Consider the following 24,213-nt stretch of genomic DNA (forward strand, 5'->3'; position numbering starts at 1 on the left):
TAATAATACCAGCTATATCATAGCCCTGAAAAAAGCGGTTTGAATATTTTTTCTAGAATAGCTAATTTGCCTTGAAAGAGGCTTTTTGAATAATTTAGCTAGAATAACTAATTAGCTTTGAAAAGGGCTTTTTGAATAATTTAGCTAGAATAGCTAATTAGCCTTGAAAAAGGCTGTTTAAAAATTAGCTTAAAACAGCTAAATAGCCTTGAAAAAGGCTTTTTGAATAATTTAGCTAGAATAGCTAATTAGCCTTGAAAAGGGCTTTTTGAATAATTTAGCTAGAATAGCTAATTAGCCTTGAAAAAGGCTGTTTAAAAATTAGCTTAAAACAGCTAAATAGCCTTTAAAAAGGCTGTATTGACAAAGTTAGTCTCGGAAGAGAATTAGAAAAAATTTGACTGGGAGAGAATCGAAATTGAGAACTACCTGTTTGTTCAGGAGCAGAAAACGAAATGAAGAAACGCGCGTTATCTGGGACAAGTCCGACCACCGAAGGTCTAGGTCCTTTCTCTGCGATCCGTGGTCACTGATATCACGTGATTTCACAAAAGGGACAAGGAGTAAAAAAGAAAAAACCCTAATCCCCAGGACGCTCTCTATTCAAAGTAGTGACTGGTACGATGCTTTACGCTTCGACTTCAGCTCCGCTGGGATTTCCCTTCGTTTAAGCGTTGCAACGGTTTAAGTCGTATTAAAGAAATACAGTTTCTCACTTTTGTAGAATTCCTAGAAACTAAGCTTATGTTTATTGTGTTGGTTGGAGCTAAGTTATCACTGAGGCGAACAGGTGTTTTTTTTTTGCTGCTTTCCTTGCACGACGGACTTCCCCGTCCCGGGCCAGTCTTTTGTCATATACTCTATATCAATGTTAACAGAGTACACTACCAAAAGCAGAAACCACAGAGTTCGCTGCCTTTGTTTGTGTACTCAAGTAATATTGATTTCGAGTATAGGTGGTTCAAAAGGGAACGTTTTGTTAGGGCCATTTAGGCCTCTGTGAAATTGGAATTGAATGGGAGTTCTTTTTTTAGGGGGCTAGATGACCAATTTTTAAAAATAAATAAAATTTAAAAATCACATTTGGAGGCCCCAGAGGCAATTTGTTTAAACTTTTAGAGGCCCCTAAAATAGGCCTAAAATTTTTGAACATAGGCACGTGCCTACTTGTGCCTACTGCTGGCGGGGGCACTGGTTTTTTTCATCGCTCAATCGACTGACCCTATCAATTTGGATCTTTTTACATTGGGAATAACTGAAGTCAAGATCCTGTAATAGTTTATAACATTCACGAACATCACATTGAAAATTGTCTTCGTCGGGGATATTAAATAACAGGGCATTTATTTTTCTGGCATTGACCTCGAGATGCTCATCAATGCAGTCTTTAAAAGATTTAGTAGGTAAATTATCAGTACTCAAATTGGGCAACCCTACTGCAAGGATATTACTTGCTTCTGATCTAACTGCATGGCTGATAGTCAGTGATGGAATTCCACAGGTTGGAAGCTAAGATAAAGTTTCGAGTTTAGTCGAATTTTCTTTAACAGAATCATCGAGGGTGGCTATAGTGGTAGCATGGAGACTTTTAGAGGATTCAAGTGAATCAACTTTTTTTGCGAGCGCTTCTAATTCCAGTCGCTGTAGGACAAGGGAGTCAGCTACATTGACTTGCTGGTTAGTAAGACCAGTAACCTGTTGGGCTAACATGGATAGCGTTTTGGGGAACTTCGGACCAAAGGCAACACACTTGGGGCATAAAAATAAAAAGTGTTTACATTGGTTAGTAGTATGAAGACCAAAGAGTCATTGTGTACGTATTAACAAGTGAGATGGCACCAATGGGTGCAGAGATCACATTGGAGGGCTTTATCATCTTTGGTAACACAGGAAGCACAAATAGGACAATGATGAGAGGTTGGAGGTTTTGCTGATTTCATTATCCGTAATCAACCTGTACTTATAGCACAGCGCCACCAATCCAACGCCACCGTCGCCTCAAAGTCATTTACTTTTCGGCGCACTGCCGCCGCTGATAAACTTTTATGTTTTAAATGTTTTTGAGTTTTTCCACGTAACTTAATTTTTTTTATTTCAAAAACATTTGCAACTTTATTTTCCCAAATTTTTAAAAGGGGTATAAATTTTTACCCCTTCGCGCCAAATGTCGGCGCAATACCCAAATAAAATCGGCGCTATGCTCTACCTGTTATCGAGGTTGTTATTTTATTTTATCTTTGCCCCCGCCTTGTGAGCGGTACCATGTTCACAAAAACCAAATTCTTTTTAAATAGTTACATTGAAAGCCTCTTCCGTTTATGGCTACTGTCTTAATCACGTCGCATGCTGGAACCTTGAACCATTTAAATATTTCCATCTTGTTGGTAGTTGGCCTTTTTTTGATGAGACATTTTATATATAACATATAAAAAAAATTCCTTACCTATGAAACTAAGCTGACACAGGTTTAACAATGACGTTTAGTTATTTTATCTTATCAGTTCCTGGCTGGAACTAGAGAATCTCCAAATAAGGTAATTTATATTTAGCTAGATACGGTGAAGGTGAGACACAGTTTGTCGAATTGGGCCAATATTACGAATGAACAATTTTTCCAATTGAATCAATATTTCGAGGTGCTGCTAGAAAATAATGACAGTTAAAAGAATCGTAGTTGTCCTTTCCTTGTGCGTGGCTATTTTGATGGCCAAGACTGCATGGTCCATAATAAGATATCCGTTTAAGAAGAAAAGCGATGCACTTATTGAACATTCTTGCAGTGGTGCGATACCGGTAAGTTAAAAAATCTTTTTCCCAAATTACTTCAACAATCTAAATTAATTGGTCCCCATCCGCGTGGAGCTTAGGTTAGAGTGAAAAAAACACCCACACCGCAAGTTTTTATATTAAAGGGCCAGTCAGTAAATTCGTCAGTTTCCCGCGCGAATCGCGGACATAGGGAAAGCTAGGACACGTCGTCTGCTACCTGATTTTCTGGGTGAATTTTTAAACACCTGTGGGGCCCTTTAAAGAAAGTTTTTGGTATATTTTCAAATACCGGTTTAATTTAATTGAAGCTAATTAACGGTTAAGTAATTTTTATTTAAATCTATATAACCATTTGACCAACATATTTTAAAATAAAATTTTTCTATACGATATTCATTGATAGAACGAATCGATCGACTCAATTATTCCAAAATAAGAAATATATTCCCAATCGACCGATATTGTCAATTTAAGAATGAATGTTAGGTGAATTTTGCCCCATCGTTGCATTTTTGAAGTTTTCCAATACATTTTTCGCGAATTTCAAAGCATTTTTGAGGTCTCCCAACAACCAAACGGGACCACTGGACCGGAGCGAAAAATAGGGGCTTTGGGTGGGGCGAAATAAAATCTATTTTATAGAGATATGAGGATAGTTTTATGGAAAAGACATTATTTCACGAGAGGAAAGTGCGTTTCTCAACTCATTTTCTCTAATTTCCCGCTCATTTTTTAACGACTTGTGACGAAATTCAATGCATTTTCAACGTTTTTCAACGATTTCACTAGCTACAATTTCATATGGCCCAGTGGTGATTAATTACAACTGGGTGTGTTTTAATATCACAAAAAATTATCGTTTAAAAGTTAAAAGTGTTTCCCTTCAATAGTTATTTATTGTATTTGTTATTAACTAAAGCGTATATACCCTTTCATTGTAGATTTAAGCATTAATTTGTTTAGAATCACAATTTCAGTGTTCTGTTAATTCCTTACTTCGATTTCACTGGGATTTTTATAGACCGCCCCGTGAATATCGATAATGGAGTTGGGGAAGCACTGTGGTGGTTTTTATTACATTGGTTCACCTAATAAAATGAACGATTAAATAGAGAATCGATTTGTTGTCGAACGAATGAGAATATCATTTAATTATCGTTCATATTATATCGAATTTGAAATGTGTCGGTCGATTGGGCCTCCAGCTTCATCATTTACTAAAATTTTAATTGGAAATTATAAACAATTTACTATAATTCTTAACATAGATTAAAGTAAATTCCATTTTTGTGGTTGAAAAAATGCAGATTTTATTTTTCGTTAAAAAGAAAGTCATTTTTTTTACTAAACCCAAAACCTTAAGTAGTTTTAATAACCACTTCGTGTGACTTAAACTAACCAGACCTTTTAATTTTCGGTCCTTGAGACGGTGTATTTGGCAAAGTAGGTCACATAATAGCAAATTAAATATAATTAAATATAAACCCGTTCAGAAAAAATCCCATATAGTAAGTATAGATGGCGCTTTCAAACATGGCAGACATTTTCTTCAGTGCCATATAAAGGGGTCAAAGTGCGATTGGTAAAAGGGGGATTATATAATTGGTATATGATTAAACGGTATTTAAGTGGAATAATTAATGGAAATGGAGTTTATATTTCTTTGATTTTCAAGCTATGGCCAAAAAACTTGATAAGTAATGTAGAACATCATTGCGCAATCATTGTGCAATAAGATTTTATTCGTGCATAATACGATTTAAGCCAAATTTATGTGCAATTTGGATATTGTAAAGGTAAAATGGCGCGATTACCTTAGGAAGAGGGCTAGCTCACCCTACTAGATGATAATGACACTGAAGGAGTCAATGTTTTTCTAAGAGAAAAGAGAGATAAGTTATCAAAGAAAACTTAACCAGTATAGTAGATAATTTTTGAAAATATACAATTTTAATTTCTTTAAAAGGGAGTGTTAAACGAATATTGGTGTTGGAATATGTATATAAAAATGATGTTAATATAAGAGTAATATGTAATTTTGTAATTTAAACATGTAAATAATGAGGTATAAATATCTACAAGAGTACAGTCTTCTATCGAAAGTTTTTCTTGTGGCTATTTTGTTTCGGTTATGTCTAGAAAAACCGGTTTGTGATTTTTAGAAAAGAACATGAATATTTTACTAGAACGCACTGGCTCATTCGGGTCCTTATCATAGCCGGAAATTGCAAAAACCTTCAAAATTACGTCACAAATATGGCCTTGTTGGGCGTGTCACCTTATGCAAAAATGTAACATGTTGTCTGATTTCAAATCAGATCAAAATTTTAATAAAAAATGAAATGTCAATCATTTTCGAAAACTGGAATATTTACTCTAACGCCTTTAATTTTTGTTAACTGCGTGTTATTTCAGTGAGGATATCTTTTCCAAAAAGCTTCTAGTCGCTTCTCTACCTAAAACAGAAAAAAAGGCAACCAAAAGAACATTTAAATTGATACTGTTTTGTTAACAATTTGCCGCGCTAGTGTTTAAATCCTTTAAAGTCCGGGTCATATCCATCCATGGACACTTGAAGGACACATTAATTGATGAAGGAAGTTATTTATGTAACGCTAAAACCATTAGAAAAGGAAGAACCTGCTCTTTGGATATCTAAAAATATAAATCTAACGATAAACAAAGAAAGCCCAATTTTGTAGCTAAACTATGTTTGGTTTTTGAGTAAATTGTTTTGATTGTGACAAACAGATACGTCGAATTGAGCTGAATTTGTACTTATAGAAAAGATAAGAATTAGTCTTTATGTAGTCTACGTGAAAAGTTGGCCGGTTTTATCTGTGGGTTCTAAAAATCATAAACCTTAATTTTGTTGTTCTCCCTTATATGATCAAATTAAAGGTGGACGAACAAAGTGCAAGGCCGGATGAAGCGGTGTTTGTAGGCAGTGGCATAACAGATTCACAGGCTGCAAATAACCAACGAGCTGTCGTTATTCCAAATCAGCCCAGCAGGACACAAAAAGTAAGACAACATATAATTCTTAAACATACTAAGCACATTATACATTACTCTATATAATAAAACTTCTATATCTTTTATTATCTATGATATAAAATTCTTGCATTTATTTCATACTATTTATGATAAAAAAATTTACTATTCTTTATTCTTTACATAATAAATATTTAACTTTATCTATTATTATATACCGGGTGTTTCAGAGAAGTCTGGCACAAATTTACAGGCGTGTTCTTTGGGTAACAAGGAGTGAAAAAGGTTCGTAGAAACGTTTTCCTAAATTGAACCGTATCCGAGTAATTGGCCGTCAAAAATCGGCCTCCAAAACGTTGAAAAATGCGCCAATGTGCAATTTCTATTAGTCCTTGGACCCAATTGTTTCCTTTCACTAAGTACTGGTTAATTATCTTTTTCGATAAAAACAAAACTAGTATCAAATCTGCGTTATTAAAATAAAAGAAGTAAGCTACGTGTAGAACAATAACAAGGTGTTTCTAAGTGACTACGTCTAATAAAAAAGGGAACATTTGATTGAATTTAGTTTTTTATTCTTCTAATACCATGAGTAAGTACAAATTGAATAACTTGCGAGCCGTTTTGGAACCTATCTAGCTCATCTCCGTCTTTTCCCCTGAATTTTAGTACACTGAATGTAGTTGGATTGTGTAATTAATGGTCTCATTAAATATTAACCCACAAAAACAAATTTATTCTACAATACATGTTCAAATAATTTTTTGGACCGGTACGAGGCTCGAACTTGCAAAAAATTGAGGGGCATTAATAATTAAAATCGCATTTCGTATCTTAGACCTGCTATGCTATGGCGCACTTCACGAATGCAGAATATGCCGATATGTATCTTAGGTATGAACTCGCTCAGGGAAATTGAAAAACGTTTACGGTGGTCGACAAATGCTTAAGAGAAACTGTAAAAATACAACCCACGGGACCTGCGTTTCAGAAGACGTGAAATAACAAGTACTTACCATCTTCGTGGATGATCCTACGATAAGTACGAGACAAGTTAGATGTCAATTGCGAGTCGACCATGTACTTGCCTCGCGTATCCTTCGAGGACACCATTTTCAAAACGATCAATCCTTAAAGGAGGCCAATTATTCAAGACGAGTCGAATTTAGTCAGTGGTTTCAGGAGCAGACTCACGATATCAATTGGTTAAGTACGCTCTTAGTTTCTGACGAGGCTTATTTTCCCGTGACCTTATCTTCAACTTACATAATCGTCATGAATGGTAGCAAGAAAATCCGCACGCGAATACAATTATGTTAAATTAAGTGCAGTTTAGTCTTAACGTCTGGTACGGAATTGTTGGCGACTATTTAATTGGATCTTATTTTCTACCACCAAGACTAACTGGTGAGTGGTACTTTCTATAAGACACTTTACCAGATCTACTTGAAGACGTACCGCTAGCAGTAAGACAAAGAATGTGGTTTATGCACGACGCAGCGCCCCCTCATGTTAGCCTTCGGGTTAGAGCTCATCTTGATGTCGAGTTTACTCAGAGGTGGATTGGTCGAGGTGAAACTTTTGCATGGACAGCCAGATCTCCTGATTTGAACCCATGTTATTTCTATCTTTGGGACTTGGTATACAAGAATAAAGTTCGATACGTTAAAGACCTAGGTCAACGCATAATTGATGCCTGCGACACAATCCGAAACACGCCCGAAATCTTTCGTCGTGTTAAGAAGGCGCGTCTAAGCTTGCCTACACGCCAATATGGACCATTTCAAACAACTTTTGTAAAAACAATGATCAATGTAATGTTGTAAGGTACATGTAACCTCAGAGAAACCATAAAACAAAGAAATTAATTTTTTACACGTAGAATACTTCTTTCAATTAATACCAATCTTTTGATACAAGTGATCGTTTTCTTAGCTTTTTCAATATAAAACCAAACAATTGGGTCTTAGGAATAATATAAACTGCACATTTGCTTGTTTTTCGACGTTTTCGAGGTCAATATTTGACGGCCAATTACTCGGATTCGGTTCAACTTAGGAAAAAGTTTCTTAGTTCCATTTCATTCCTTGTTACCCAAAGAATACGCCTGTAAATGTGTGCCAGACTACTTTGAACACCCTGTATATGCACGCTGTACAGTAAAAACGATCCAGAGCTAGTATTTAAAAAGCTTGTAGATGATACAAAACTCGTTGACCTTGAACCATGTCCTCACTTTCATTAAAAATCTATCTCTAGAGCCATTGTATTTAAAAACTCGGTACCAATTAAAAGGTGTTGCCCCAACGCGTTATATGTTCCAGTGGCTCTGAACCGATGTAATTAGACAATATGAAACTAAGGAAATAAACCCCAAAAACCTGAAGGTCATAAAATAAAATGTCCAAGACAACATGCCTAGGAGCTAATAATTTAGAAAGTATTTGTGTTAGATCATCGACATTTTTCGAATAAATTAACCAATAGACATCGGCTCAGAGCCACTTGAACATAAAATGCGATGGCACAAAACATCCTTATTAAATACAACCAAAATTATTCTATTTATTTTATTATATAAATGACAAAATTATTCAATTTATTTTATTCTAAATACAACAAAAACTATTCTATTTATTTTATTATACATATGACAAAATTATTCTATTTATTTTATTCTCTTTACGACCAAAATTATTTTATTATATTTATTTTATTCTATATACGACCAAAATTATTTAAATATTTATTTTATTCTATTTACGACAAAAATTATTATATTTATTTTATTCTTTTTGCTACCAAAATTATAATATTTATTTTATTTTAAATACAATAAAAATTATTCTATTTATTTTTTTCTGTATACGACAAAAATTATTATATTCATTTTATTCTATTTACGACCAAAATTATTATATTTATTTCATTCTATACACGACAAAAATAATTATATTTGTTTTACTATCAGACGACAAAAAATATTCTAACTGTTTAACTCTATAGACGACAAAACTTATTATATTTATTCTATTTTATATACGACAAATAATATTATATTTATTTTAATCTATATACGACAAATAATTATTATATTTAATTGATTCTATATACGACAAAAATCATTATAATTATGTAATTCTATATACGACAAAATTATTATATTTAATTTATTCTATAGCCGACCAAATTATTATATTTATTTTATTCTATATACGACAAAATTAATCTATTTTATTCTATGTACGACAAAATTTATTCTATTTATTTTATTCCTTATATGACAAAAATGCTTATATTTATTTTATTCTAAATACAACAAAAATTGTTCTATTTTTTTATTATATATACGACAAAAAATTGTATTTATATTTATATATGAACAATATCCTTCAATTTCTTTACTGAATATATTATGAAAATTAATAAATTTGTTGTATTCTATATATGACAAATATCCTTATATTGCCTTACTGAATATATAATGAAAATTATTATGTTTTTTTTCTATATATATTATAACAACGTTTATTGATTTTATTCTAAATATGATAAAAACAAAGGAATCATTTTATGAAGACGAACAAAATACAACGTCAGCTGAAGTGGTATCAGTAGACAATGGCGTGGCGGATTCAGAGACTTCTAATAATCAACGAGCTGTCTTGATTCCAGATCGGCCCAACCGAACAGATTTCGTAAGACAGCATTTCTGTTTCTTATTGCTCACGACAACAATCAGTTGACTTTTGAATCATTTCAGCCAAATGACGCTTCGACTAACGGTCCGAGTTCTCCATCGTCTTCAACATTCAACGCGGACATGTTGCAGGGAATAAATAATATGGGTGCTAAATTAAACACCAAAGCTGATAATGTAAGTTTATTTTTAATAATCACATAGAAAGAAAGGTATTCCAAAAATACAATGGATATCAAACATTGTGCAAAACTACGGGAAAATAATTTCTAATCATGATAAACAATGTTAAATAATTGACTTTTTTTAATTATATGTGAAATACAGAAAATCTTTCATAACTGTTCAAGTCTGTTCTAAATTTTTATCTCCTTAATTGTAGGCTTATGTTTTAAATACTGTAACCCCTGTGGCACAATGGAGTAGGGCCGTCGTCAGTCAAATCCCTCAAATGGCTAGACATTCGGATATTTTCAGTCGAAATAACCAAGGGAAGTTGAAATCGGTTGACCTTTGAAGGTCAACTCTCTGCCGAATTATAAAGTACCTGTTTCCTAGACCAAAAAGTCGTCGGGCCGACTACATAAAATTGCATATTTCCGACTCAAAATAGACTATAATAATGATTAAATATCTTGTTGTCACGCCAGTAATTGATTAGTGTCATAGATACCATACTATTATAGTCGTTATAGTGTCCACTTTGAAATTGGGCTGACTGTGGCCCGACGTCGTTTTGGAGTAGGAAACAGGTACATTTTTGTCGGCAGAAAGTCGACCTTTGAAGATTGAACTTCCCTAGGACATTTTGACGGTAAATCCGAAGGTCAGCTGACTGTCGGCCGGCCAAGCCATTTCAGGGCTTCGGCCAACATCGGCTCAACAATAATGCGCAACAGGGGCTAGAAAAAAGGTTGCTACTTATTAACTATCTGAATTTCATTACTTTTCTAAATTAATACTAAATATTGTTAGGTCTTTTTGAGTCGGCAAGTGGTCCAAAATGTAAGGTCGCCATACCGACTTTAACAGGGCACAGAAGTGTACTTGCTCGGAATTATCTAAAAAATGTTTGACTTTTAGAGTCGGCATTTGGACCAGGACCCAAAATCGTCTTTGCAACCAAAGCCGACCCTAAATCGACTCTTTGTGCTACTGGGGAAATAATTCACGGAAATATATAATTTAGCATTATCTACCATTATTTACAACGTTTCCTATTTTATACCATAAAGTTATTTACCATTGTTTGCTACCTGTTGAATACCACTTCGGAAACATTATCCTATGATTAAACAAAATGTATTTTACTTCAGGGAGGAATTGCGATTGGACAAGGCGTATTTTTCATTACCCAGTATGACTCTATGAAGTTGAACTTAGACGAATCATCAAAAGGTAGCTCTCTATATGGTTGTTAATTTTTAAAAAGAGGCAGGTAAAAATAAATGAAATACAACTCCTTTAGAAATATTTAACAATAGAGGTAAAACCTATCCTAATGAAATTAATAAGAAAAGTTATATACATGCTTACCAAGGCACATATGGATATTATTGAACTAAAATAGCTTTATAATTGGACAAGAAGTATGCTTTTGAGTCAATTGTAACATATGTATATATCTCTAGAGGTCCTTAAATTTGCAATAATTTCCCAACTTTTTAAAATGTAAACATCATACTAATTGATTATCCATAATTTTCTCTGTAATCATTTTAGAAAAGTTAAATATGATATCCACCCCGTTATGATTTGGAAAAACGAGCGATATCGTGTAAAGTTTCATTTGAATATGAATATGTAACTTTCAGAGATATATTACAAAATTATGTTGTTACCAAATCTGACAGTTCTAAATCTTTTTCTTGAAGTTTCGAAATTCTGATTTTTTCCCAAAGAAGATATTCTGTTTTTTAACTCTAATATTCCTTACAGAAACTTGTGCAAATTTGAAATATCATTATTTGAAATCTCTACCTGAAGATAACATCCCAATTTCATCATCTGAATCTTTGTCTGTTCCTTTACCGAAGTGCTTCGAATGTCCTGTGATGGAAGAACTCAGCCCCAGTACTTATTGTAGCGAATACGCTCAGTCAAAATCGTATTTACTGGAAACGCCTTACGGTTGCGAGTCAAACTCTGTCATGAAAAAGATAGCTTGGGACTTTGTGAATGGGAAGCAAAATTACGGACTTTTTAAATTGAACTGTCCTTGCGAAGTTCTTCTGTATTGCGACTTGAGTGCTTGTCAAAGTTATTTGAAAAATCGTTCTTTCCAATCTCTACTCTTCCGGCTATTTAACAAATTTAATTCAAATGGCGATAAGTCCGAATCTAAGAAAATATTAAGGAAAAATAGCGCTAGTACGTACTGTTTATTCACGGGTTTCGCTAAATTGGAAAAAGAAATTAAAAACAAAGTGATACAGTTCATGGAAAGAAAACCTGAATTACACGAAAACCTTTCTACCGTTTTTCAAAAATCGACAATCATATTGCAAATATCGTCGGAGTATTTAACATTTCACAAACAAGATACCTCGATCGCTAAGTTTAGTTCAATATTTGACAAACATCTGGTATTGAAAGGCTGTAACAATTTTGCATTATTCCAATCAATTATGAATAGACAAGGGTTAGATCCGAGACCTTTCCTGGATGATCTTTTAAAAAACAAATTGGATTGTTTCTTGGAAATGACTTCTAGTTACATAATTCATCTTTGCCATATTTATTTAAGACACGGTATTAAAAACAGGCTTGAATTTACGGAAAGTTTATTAATTTCTATCGGAGTACATTATTTAAATTATCTGAAAGACCAAAATTTGGAAACTGGCTATTCGAATGAACAGGACACTAAATTGATAGTAGATAAAGCGATGTTAAGGATGGGGGAAGTTATCATTAACAATAATGTGAATGATATCACAAAGGCTTACTTCTGTAGCGACAGTTTTGAGAAATCGGACTTGAAGATGGCGCGCGCTCTAGGGTGGGTCGATTCTTTCGAAGACGTTTACCAAATTAGTTACCGATCAATCTTCGACTGTTTCGTGGTGAAGTACTTAAACATGTCCTTCGGACGCGCAACCCTAGAAGAGAGACTGCGCAATTTCGAAGAACGCGATTCGAGCGTGGTTCATTTCACGGTTGTCTTAGATTTAGTTGAGGGCGCGTATAAGTTGAAACACATGTACGCCGTTTCCCCAACGAAAATCTATACATTGGCACTTAGTTGCGAAAAGTCCGATTTCACGGTTTCGTATTATATGAACGATGATTTTAAGGACTTGCTAAAGCAAGAAAACTGGGACACGTTTTCAATTGAAATTTTAAAAAGCCACAAAAAGAGTAAACCTCGAAACATTTTTGGAAAATTGGAAAGCATTGCTCCCATCAGTTTTGAGGGAGAACACTTTTTAATCGCAATCAGCGAAATTTTAAATTCCAGCGGATTCACTTGCTTAGTTAAATACCCTCTAAAAAATTCGACCATGATACCCCGGGAACAACATTTGTTAAACTACTCTTACTTAGTTGACTTGGACGGTGAGCAGAGTATCGCTTATAAACTGCTTTTACCGTGCGAAGACACAGTGGCTTTGGTCGATTTTGTTTCGGGAATAAGCAAATTTCTTACAGTCTGGCCAGAAAATATCATCTTTTCCATAACCGAAAAACGCATTTATATAGATTTGAACTACCTAGATTTTACCACGAAAGCCTTAAAAATTGCATTTGGATTCGTAAGCGATTGGCCATTAAGCCCTAGTATTATAATTAACGAGTTGAAATTGCTTTTAAAGGAAAAATACGCCAATAAAACGTGGGTAATCGTGTTCGATAAAACGATCTTTCAAAATAAGAGTTCCTACGAATCGTTAAACCCAATTGAGGAAACTCGTTACCTTCATGTATGCAGTTCTAGATCAAAGATGTTAGGAGTTATTTTAGAATTGTAAAATACTTCAAATGTTTTGATCAGTGAGATTCCAAGAATCATTTTGGTTAAAGGTGATGCTTTACAACACTAAAGAATTGAATCTTACTTTGTCTTTGTATGAAGGACCAATTTCAATTTAACCATGTTGCGCACGTGTGAAATATAAAATAAAAAGCAGATTTAAAACCCTAGTGTAGTGAAGCATTCCCTTTAATCAAAAAAAAAACATTTGAAGCACTTCATTATCCTTTGCAGTGTACCAAGAGCGACGAAGCTTCAACTCAAGGGTGCTCATAAGCTGTCTGATTCTCATCTGCTAAGCAGACGAATGTCCAGCAGTTTATGAACTTAATACCTTGATCACTATGTGGTTCTATGTAAACTGGAAAGGTAAAAAAAAATACATTTTAACCTATTATTTAAAGACAAATTGTAATATGCTTATGGAGTGATGAATAAAAATGTATATATTTCATGCCATTCATTTCTAAATTCAAAGATATTTTTATTTTTTGTTGAAAACATTGTAGCATAGTTAAATATAATTTACATGATGTTCATTAATGGCTTTCGTAAACCCCAGGACTGAGGTGTGTGGCCTCCGATCGCCAGGCACTTACAAAAATACTATGTTCTTATAAGCACACCCTACAAGCTCATTCGCTTTGTAAACTCAATATTAATGCTTTTTTTACAATTATAAATATTAATAGTAAAAATACACTTTGGTAAAAGCTAAGGCAGCACCATAAGCCCAAGTCAGCTTTCTACTTTTAATTATTCTAATTCAGATAGCTTGGCTATACTACAGGAGGGTGGTGGCAATGCTAGACGTGCAAAAAGCTAAATGAATTTACTATTGCCTTTAACCTCAACAAGTTTTATATAAAAAGGACAAGGAAGAGCTCGAGGGACAATCCTTTTAACCATCGGCTAGGAAACTAGCAAATTCAAGATAGAAGTATCTCAGTTCAAATGATAAGAACTCACTTATATTAGTTTATTCGGATCATTATTCGGGAAATTCTCTGAGAGGACGGCAAAATAACTCGCAGTAATTATCCAAGATCCCTAGAAAGATACATCGCCGTCAGATAAATATAAAATTTACCATGTGTAGAAATATTTAATGATAAAAAATTAAGGTTAACCTCATGTACTACTTTTAAAATTCACTGTTTTTGTTGGAAAAATGTACATGTAAATACGTGTAACGAGGGAATAGCATTAGCAGCATTGTGAGGTAAATCCTTATATTTACAAAAAAAACTTTATTTACTTCTGATTACACTCACTATGAAAAATACGTTTTTGTCGATTGCGAAGAATGCCTTTAACAAAAAAAAACACATTTCAGTATTTTGCCGTATATTAATAGGAAAGTACAAATGACAATTTCTTATCTAATATTACGACAAATTCCTTCTATATTATGCCTTATATTCTTCATATTAGAGTCGCAAGTGATTAGACAATATTTATCTGTCGGTATTTGCAGTTTCATTTTATAACTAAGGTGTAGTCAGTTGGCCGTCGTGCAGACCTCCTGAAAACCTGTTGGTTTCTGCGTCGCGTCGGTATGTTTATTAGGTTTATATTATGTTTTTTAAGATTAGCTTTACCTATAAGTATGGACCGATGAAAGATTTCCACTCATTTTTATTGGTAAGTTTTGAAAATAAAAATGCCTTTTTGGGGTTTGAACTCTCAATATATCAATGGAAAATTGGCCATATCAGTAAATCTTTTTTCTATATATTTTAATAAGAGTAATTGTTTATTTTTTCCAAACATATTTGTACATAGATTGATAAGGGCCAAGTCGTCAGCCGACTTTTAGGCCGTAGTATTTTGCAGTATACAGGATGTTACGGATAAGAGTACCGCAACTTTCTATATGCACTCTATGGGTCTCTATGAGTAAAACATGTCTAATAAACATGGGTCCTAAAGTGCTTCGTTTCAGAGATATGGGATCCCAAACAACTACCCCAAAAACCGGACACAGCCTTAAATCTGGCCAACAATATTCTTCCTTGAACCAAATTGTTTTCATTAAACTATCAATTGTTTTTTATCCGTGACGCCAGAAACTCTAATAACAAGTGGCAAAGGTTCATTGATGTCGTTTAAGATGTAAAATGAGTTTGAAGACAAAGCCATTTTAATTTTATTGTCACGGTTCCAAATAAAATAAAAGCATTTTGTCGTTACGAACGATTTTAATTATCAAAATTAAAGATACAAATGTCATACGATTTCTAAAAGAATGCTTTTAAGTTTGTCTAATTGGTTCTGTGGTTAATATGGCACGTCCAAGAACGCTTATTGGGTTAGAAGTTCAAAGATTCAATCTTTCGTCTATTTGGTAAAACCAGTCGAAATATTATTTGTATCTCTCTCCAGGTTACATGCCAATCATAAAAACAATGTTTAAACTTTGTGTCGATCTAACACCAGTCTTTAAGCAATCTACTGCTTATTGAATCTTTGAGCTTCTAACCCATTTTTCTTGAGCCCATCCGTGCAATAAGCGTTCCTGGACCAATGCGCCATATTAGCTACAGAACGAATTAGACAATTTTAAAACCATTCCTTTAGAATTTTTATGACATTTGTATCTTTAAATTTAATAATTAAAATCGTATCACTAAATTAAAATGGCTTTGTCTTCAAACTCATTTTACTTCTAAAACGACCTTAATGAACTTTTGCCACTTGTTACTTAAGTTTCTCGTCTCACGGATAAAAACAATTGATAGTTTAATGAAAACAATTTGGTTCAAGGAAGAATATTGTTGGCCAGATTTAAGGCTGTGTCCGGTTTTTGGGGTAGTTTTTTGGGATCCCATATCTGTGAAACGAAGCAATTTAGGACCCATGTTTATTAGACATTTTTTACTCATAGAGACCCATAGAATGCATATAGAAAGTTGCGGTACTCTTATCCGTAACACCCTGTATACCTGGTTTTAGACAAACAGAACAAGGAAATATAAATTTATATAAACAGGATCTCTAAGTCTTTTTCCATATTTACATTATGGCCATACCTTAATCGTGATATGATAAATAGTCGCGTAAACAGTGTTTATAGATATTTCGACTTACATTAGTTGAGGGCTTTATAGTATTAAATAATTTTACTGATTTACAAAAATGGAGTTAAATTTTTTTTCGGTTCAAGCAAATGGTTTGTAAATATGGGTGGTTCTTGAAAAATATTTTGCCAATTTACTATAATTAAAAGGATTAAACATGGTAGAATTGATGCATTTATATATTAAAATCAAACAAAAATAATCATACATTTCGAAGATAAATAGAATGAAGCTTTATAAAAGTGAATCTATAATAAAATTATATTAAAACCCTGAAGAACCGAGATTAAAATAATTAGTGAATAGAAAATACAAAATGATGTTTGAGATATTAAAAATGAAACATTTTTAGTACTTATTGGACACTTGTACAGCAATTCAAAATTTTCTAAAATAATCTATAAATTTGACCTCTGAAATAACTACAATATTTTGTGAGATATGTGAAAATAGTAACAGTCGTAACTGTTATAAATTCATAATTGGTTAGATGTCCTCACATGAGCTCATTACCATTATTTGTCCTTTTTTATGTTATCTGTAATTAAAATTATCGATGAAAGGAATCCTTACATTTGTATTAAAATATATCAAAATATTGGGAATAAATAACTAAAACTATCGTTTAGTTTCTCATTAGCAATGTTTAATTTCTACCCTTTTACGTGTTGGTCATTACTGAACGTTTTAATGAACTTAAAAATAACAACGATATTGTTTACTAAGACAAATTAAACTATTTAATTAGGATATTTTGCATAGCGAAGAAGGCGTCAAATTTATTGCTTTACCCCGCCTAGCCCAGATTAAGAAAAATAAAACCAACGATAAAAAAAAGGGTTTTTGTAAAATGATTGTGGAACATAGTTTTAGGCTTTTTTCGCTAGCCATTCGAATCTGGTAGCTCAACAACGGGAAATATACTAATCAGCGATCACATTTCATATTGACAGCTTCAGTTCATTAAATCTTTTCCAGACTCTCAACTCATTGAAATGGCAACAAATAGTTCATCCGAGGACGCATATTGAGGAACAAACAGGAATTGCAAATGTAGATAATGTTGTCGAAGTTCGCACTGCCGGAGACGTAAGAAATGTTTTACTTTTTGACTTGTGTAATTAGGGCCGTTTTATCCAATGGGTACAATGGGCACTGTGCCCAGGCCCTACGAAGGTTTGAAGGGGCAGCCTGCGAAAGTTAACGAGTATTAAAAAATTATATTAGAAAAATTTATTCTTTGAATAAGGTCCGACACAGGTATTACTGCCAAGTGCCTTCGAAGGTCTTAATGGCTGAATTCACAGTTATTCGGTTTACTTGGTCTTTCACTGGTAGTTGGCTGTGTGCATAGCACATGTATCATGCAGCTAGCCAACATTCAGTAAAAACCAGAGTAGGCCGAATAACTACGTTGTCGGGCTTTAAAACGGCATGTATCACACACTGCAGAATATAAATGTTTTAAACAAAGTTATTTTAAGATTTTTAATAATAATAATTATTAATATATAATACATACAGCGTGTTTCAATAGGTTATGTAAAAATTTGGAGGAGTTGTAGGGGGTGAGTTGAGAAGTATGCCTTTTTTTTCCATTTTCCAGAGAACTTCAAAGTGTGGCCCACTATCCCCTAGAAGTAAGCTGCAACAAGCGCAAAACCTAGCAGCAAGGAATGGCGAGCATTACGGTTTGGGTTCGTGTGTTAGGTAAAAAAGGAATTTGTAAAACAAATTGTTTCACCCAGAGTAAAAAAGTAAACTTAAACAGTATTTAAAGTCCCAGCTGCTTGGTTTGGCGCTTGTTGCAGCCTACTTCCAGGGGCTAGTAGGCCACACTTTGAAGCTTTCTGGCGCTCTTTTAACTCATCGTAGGAAAATGGGAAAAAACAGGCATACACTTCAACTCACCCCTTACAACATTTCAAACACCCCGTATAAAAATTCAATTGGGTCCCTAAAACATCTTGCAATACCTTTGTTTTTCCTTCTGCCCTCTCGTGCCAAGGTGAAACTCCACTATGATGTTAATCGATCATCTCTACAAAGTAGTTCTCTCAATTTATAAATAAATGCATGCATTATCGTAGTGCCAACTTGAACTTCCGATGAGTACAAATAACTAATTAGTTTCTTTTTACTTTAGTGAACAATAGGCATAGGACAGCATAATGGACCTCTAACTATTATAAAATATTGCAATGAGACGAACTCTGATGCCGTATACTCAACATCGTTTGGTTAGTTGATCTGACCTATTTTTAAAATTAATATGAAGAATAAGCACCGTTTAAATAGCACATTATGGTATTTCCACCCATTACACTGAACAACAAACGAAATGTTTGGAATGTTTCCTATCCCAATTGAACTATTTCGGACTATTTTTGGGTCATGAAAAATATGACAATGAAATTTTTTTATTAGTTATCGTTTCCAAGATACATAATACATAATACAATAATGACTTGAACAGTCACTATGACTCTATCTCAAAAACTAGAGCTAACCAACATTTTTTATTGTCATATTCGTGTTCAGCTAATATTGAGCCCGAAACATTTTCTTTGTTGTTCAGTGTTATTTATGGAAATAAAATTTATAATTATACAAGTGTGAAGACTCTCAATCCTGCATTAAGTGTTATAAGCCGTACAATGCATGCAGGGCCTGCTTAAACTCGTCTGGTAGTAATTCTCCCTGCTTGAGGAAACGTGATTTAGGCGTGGACTACTAACCATAGTCCATTATATCGGCGATTTGATGCTAATCTCAATAAGCTAGGGTATATCTCTCACTTAATGTTTGTAATTCGAACTATATAATATAAATATATAAAAAATGCGTTTGTTCGTATGTGTTTCTTTATGCAAGGCTTCAGTACCTAGTCTATTTCTGCCTAACCTCGGATTTAGCTTCGACATACACCAAGGAAGGTTTTTAAACAATAAAATACTATCCCTTGGCTTACTGATTAAAGCCAAATTTCCCCGTATCCTTTACACTCCCAGGTCACATCATTTCAGAGCTATGAAATCTTTTTAGTTCCACATCGTAATATATTTGAATGGGAAAATTATTTTACCCAAAGTTTGGTTGTTATCATAATTCAATATTTGTTTTGCATAACTATGGATCGGGCCTCCTATCAATACCGCTCTTTCTATAAATACTTATAAGACTACTCGCTACCTGCAGATCAAAGATTCGTCAGCCTAAGCAATTTAATAACAAATTGGCAGAGCTTTTAATTTTACCCATCCTTGAGATACACGAAATAGGCCGAAAAACAATAAGTTAAACTAATTTTTTCTGGTGATTGTTTTTGCGTACGTATAGATGCCCCGGGGTCGTATAAATGTAAACAGTGGCGTTGCCCTAATTCAACACACTATTTTAAATATAAATAGCGGTACTTCGTGGTTCGAGCACCCTGACGAAGGATCGCCAGTTTATTTCGGTGGTATAGGTCGCCGTCACTACCTTATTTTCAAAACCTGGTATCGCAAAAATTTTAGTTTGAAGGTTTGAGTTTAAAATTATTTCAAATTAACGCATTCACGTTTCACTACCGTATTTACAAAACCTGGTACCGCCAAAATTAAATAAGAGTAAAAAATTATTTTTTAAATTTTAAAACTGTTCGCGTTCCACCTTATTTAGAAAACCAGGTATCTGAAAAATAATAATGTAAATTAACGCGTTTTATGTCTGCGTTTCTTTACCTAATTTTTAAAACTTGGTATCTAAAGAAATTAGGTTAGAGTGAATATAAATGTCTGTATTTCTTTCCGGGTTCCAGCACGCTGACGAGGACACCGCAAGTCAGTTGCGGAAGTATAGGGCTTATTTCCAAAACCTGGTATCGACAAAAATGTCTATTGTCTAAAAAATAATTTTGTAAACCCTTTGGATAATGTATTCACGTTTCGCTACCTTATTTCTAAAACCCGGTTTCTTAGAAAATTTAGTCCCCCGGTAACGTGTAGGGGAATCTTGTTGAAGTTTAATTGTTGTAGATTCAAAAGCTCTATAATCTCTTTAAAGTGTTAGTTGCAGGAAATTTTAGCTATGGCTAATTAACGATTCATTAGAAAGAGCAAACATTTTATGGCAAGTACTGAAAATTTCATCAAAATCGGTTAAGTGGTCTTTGAATTATTATCAAAAGAAGTCGAAATGGTGGAAATCGAGTTTTTCGGGGAATTTCCAGATTTTCTCGGCACCCATGACGTCAGAAAATGCGAAGCGTATCATTGACTTATTGTCTGTAATACATTTCTTTACATCTGGGGTTAAAAGAAGGTTGATTTAATACCCAGGAAAAAGTCCTACGCAGTAGTAATTGAAATAGGCATACACAAGCCTTCGTAGTAGAAAAACGATATGAAAACGAAGGCTCCTCGTAAATTTTTTGTTAAACGTCGGGTCGTGCGCGCCACTTAGCGCACGCGTAAAAAAATATTTTTTATTTCGATAATAAGCCTGATATTATGATTAAAAACCTCTGGTTTGAAAACTTCTACAAGTAAACAGAATCCCTCCACTTCAGTTCCTTCTATTTTAGGAATAAAACTACAGCTTTGATTTGCCCCAAATTGCTCGTGCTACGGAGGAGAGAAATTCGCCGAAAATTTGAGGATTTTGGGGAGTGAAAAAGTTTGTTTCGGACTCAAAGTTAATACACTTAGGCTTGGAAATTTGTTTCGTCAATGACATTTTTGGAAAGAGAACGTCCTGAGCTTCAAAACAAGCCAGTATTTATTCGTTTTTATTACTATTGATTTTTCGTGCAACCAACACTTTAAAGTAAAAAAAAAATTATATTGGCAACTGTTTAATAAAAGATTAATGAACATTTAAAATTTTAATTTTCAGAAATGAGCCGAAGAATGAGGAACTACTATTTTCAAAATATACAATTGGTTTTTCCGATTGAGGCAAGTCTTTCAATTGACCGCTTGCCTTTGGATCAATGGTTCGAGGATCCCGTTATGGAGGTCATTGAAATTCGCGAGCTAAGCGCCATGTTCGGATCCGCTCCAACGCGTTACTTGATAGAGAGTGACTTCGGTAGTGAAATAAATCATCTTCTGTAGAAAATCGTGTTGGATTTTGCCCGAGGGGCTGATCACTCCGCGTAATCGGTGTACAGAGCCGTACCTTTGACTGTACTAAAGGGATTACGCGTAATCTTTGAAGTACCTGCCTTTGGCAGTGCTAATCTAAGCGTAATCCGGTGTACAGACTTTCTAAGAGTGGTTAGCCCCTCGATTTTGCCAGTGGGAAACAAAATTACGGGGAAATTACGTTAAATTGCCAATGCCAGTACCAAATTTTCTGCAATTTAAGCGATCACAGCGATTCTTTACGAAAAACGTCGTTGGAGTCGCTACTGATAAGTCTGGTTAATATTTTCAACTCAACTCAAGAGGAGACGGTCACCAAGAGAATTTTAATGAATAGAAGTTCCGAAACGTGTTGTATATTTACTGGTTTCAACCAATTACCCGACGATGTGAAAAGCAAAGTGAAAAGGTTTTTTCTACGTGACGCGACTTTAACTTTGGACCACTCGGCCGTCTTCCCGTACTCCACCATACTGCTAGAAATAAGCTCCGATTTATTAACGGAAGGTAATTGGTCAGATCTTCTTTCGACAGACACCAAAAATTAAAAGGCGTAAATGAGGAAAAATTAGCGACGATAATAATTCAATCTTATGGACAATATTACTTGACATTCATCAACGACTTGAAGGCAATGAACCTTCTCTTTTTGTTAGAGATATCTACCGCGTACGTAATTCGTGTCTGTCAAATAAACTTGACGACAAAAGATTTAGAGGCGTACCAATTTCTCGATAAGGTTTTAATCGTGGCCGCTGAAGAATATTTCAAGTATCGAAGTTCAGATTCGCAGTTTGAAAATTTGAAAATAGAGGTCGTCAACTTGATGGTTAGGGTAGGAGAATCGGTTCTCATGGAAAATATCAAGGACATTTTAAAACAAATTTTATAGGAGATCAATTTCTGGAATTTTCCGACCTGCGGATGATTCGATATCTCGGATGGTTATTTTCAAGTGAATCTTTCACTTTTCCTATTTTAGAGCACGCTATTAGAAGGTATATAGAATCTGATTTGTTTACGTCCAAATATTACAAAAATCTAAATATTTAGGGGTGCAAAGTATTTGGCTACCCCAAATAGGAAATATAAAATATATATGAAAAGTGAACCTCCGATGCTTATTTTTTAAACAGTTAAAAGAATTACCGAATAATTATATTTGTTGGAAACATTGTTATGTCTTGATTCTGTGTTATTATTATTACCGAACTTTTAAATCATAAATTAATATCTTATACCTTATAAGGGCATGCGAAAATTTATATTTAACTTTCAAATTGGTCAATTGTTTTAAAACTTAAATAAGAATTTAAATTTATTGCAAGGGGACTAAAATCACCTCAATTATCTAGTATAATGTGAAATATTTAAAAATGTTATAAATTTATTGCCAAAGTTAAATAATGGTAAATATTATTTGATATTTCATTTTAATAAAAAGTATGCGACCAATTTATTCGAAGTTTCAAATATTGGAGTTTTTATTTGTTGTGTATATGATATTTTCACATTTTAAGATCCTATAAAGAAGCAAAAAAACGTTTTTAACGTACAAAAGTTATACTTTTTATCATGTTTTAATAGTTGCTTGTGCCGTTTAGTTTAAGGGTAATTAGTATGATTATCAAGGCCTCCTAAGTTTGAAACAAATGGGATATTAACGTTAGGCTAATGACTGGCCAAACTAGCTACATGAATCCACCTGGTGGTTAAAAACCGAAACATATCCACAAATCCCCCAATTCGTGCTACCGGTAACTGGTTCGTAGATGGCCAGAGGTAGTATAGGATATAGGATTGAAGAGATTGGGATTGCCTCTTTTTCTCCACCAGGTAGCGCAGATCTTAATTTGGAACAATCCTCCAAGTGCTGAATACATGGGCTCTTATGCATAATTCAATCCTAGGGGTCTTGATCGTCTTATGGTATACCTTTTTTGTAAATAAAACTAAGACACGTATTTTCAGAACGGTACGATTGGATATTTGATTAAGGTTTTCTTCTAAAATCTTCGACATCATGATCATGAATCGTCATCATCGTTTAATTTGGGTTCATTTCGTACATTCTTGGTGTCATGTACTCTATTTCCAAATATATCAAATTTCTTAAACAGGGTTGACAAAAAACCGGCTTTTTTAAATTTAAAAATCCAGTATGGTTAAAACCGGATGTAACCGGTGGTTAAGACTAGTTAAAACCAGTTATAAAAAAATGCTCAAATTTGCCCGATTTGAAAAATAAAGTTTTTGCGCGTGACAGTATTTTTACATTGTGAGGTATAGCAGACTTATTTACCCGATTTTATACCTAACAATAACATGGCGGCGTATTTCCACGCGCAAAATTTATTTTAAGATCCCCTAATAATTTATATCTAGCTCTCATTATTTACGATAGAAAGTGAAGGTTAAGTTTTTGTTTTTTCTATATTTTTAATTAATTTATCAATATTGTTTTTAATAATAAAAAGTAGTTTTAACCATGAATTTTTTCGGTGACTAAAACCGCGTTAGACCAGTTTGGTTTAAACCAGTTTGGCTGGTTCTTGCCAACCCTGTTCT

The 24,213-nt window shown here is 33.8% G+C and overlaps 1 protein-coding gene and 1 long non-coding RNA gene across 5 annotated transcripts; both read left to right on the plus strand.

The window, feature by feature from the left end:
• The first annotated feature begins 2,550 nt into the window (after positions 1–2,550).
• Positions 2,551–13,887, plus strand: LOC149956288 (uncharacterized). The gene is made up of 6 exons (XM_090164691.1): positions 2,551–2,793; positions 5,671–5,793; positions 9,327–9,461; positions 9,527–9,640; positions 10,780–10,861; positions 11,402–13,887. The coding sequence occupies exons 1-6, from the start codon at positions 2,653–2,655 to the stop codon at positions 13,432–13,434; spliced, it is 2,628 nt and encodes an 875-aa protein (XP_090020817.1). The 5' UTR covers positions 2,551–2,652; the 3' UTR covers positions 13,435–13,887.
• Positions 13,888–14,925: 1,038 nt separating this feature from the next.
• Positions 14,926–22,983, plus strand: LOC149956289 (uncharacterized). 4 transcript variants are annotated; one of them, XR_016478185.1, is made up of 7 exons: positions 14,926–15,080; positions 17,495–17,605; positions 18,123–18,226; positions 18,663–18,756; positions 21,084–21,273; positions 21,395–21,621; positions 21,783–22,983. It is a non-coding gene; the product is annotated as an uncharacterized LOC149956289 (long non-coding RNA). The 4 variants fall into 4 exon arrangements; XR_016478183.1 differs by lacking the exon at positions 21,783–22,983 and having other exon boundaries at positions 21,395–21,641; XR_016478184.1 differs by lacking the exons at positions 21,084–21,273; positions 21,783–22,983 and having other exon boundaries at positions 21,395–21,641.
• The last annotated feature ends 1,230 nt before the right edge of the window (positions 22,984–24,213 follow it).

Source organism: Leiobunum rupestre, chromosome 2 (genome assembly GCF_980474605.1).
Source record: "Leiobunum rupestre chromosome 2, qqLeiRupe1.1.hap1, whole genome shotgun sequence".
NCBI lineage: Eukaryota > Metazoa > Arthropoda > Arachnida > Opiliones > Sclerosomatidae > Leiobunum > Leiobunum rupestre.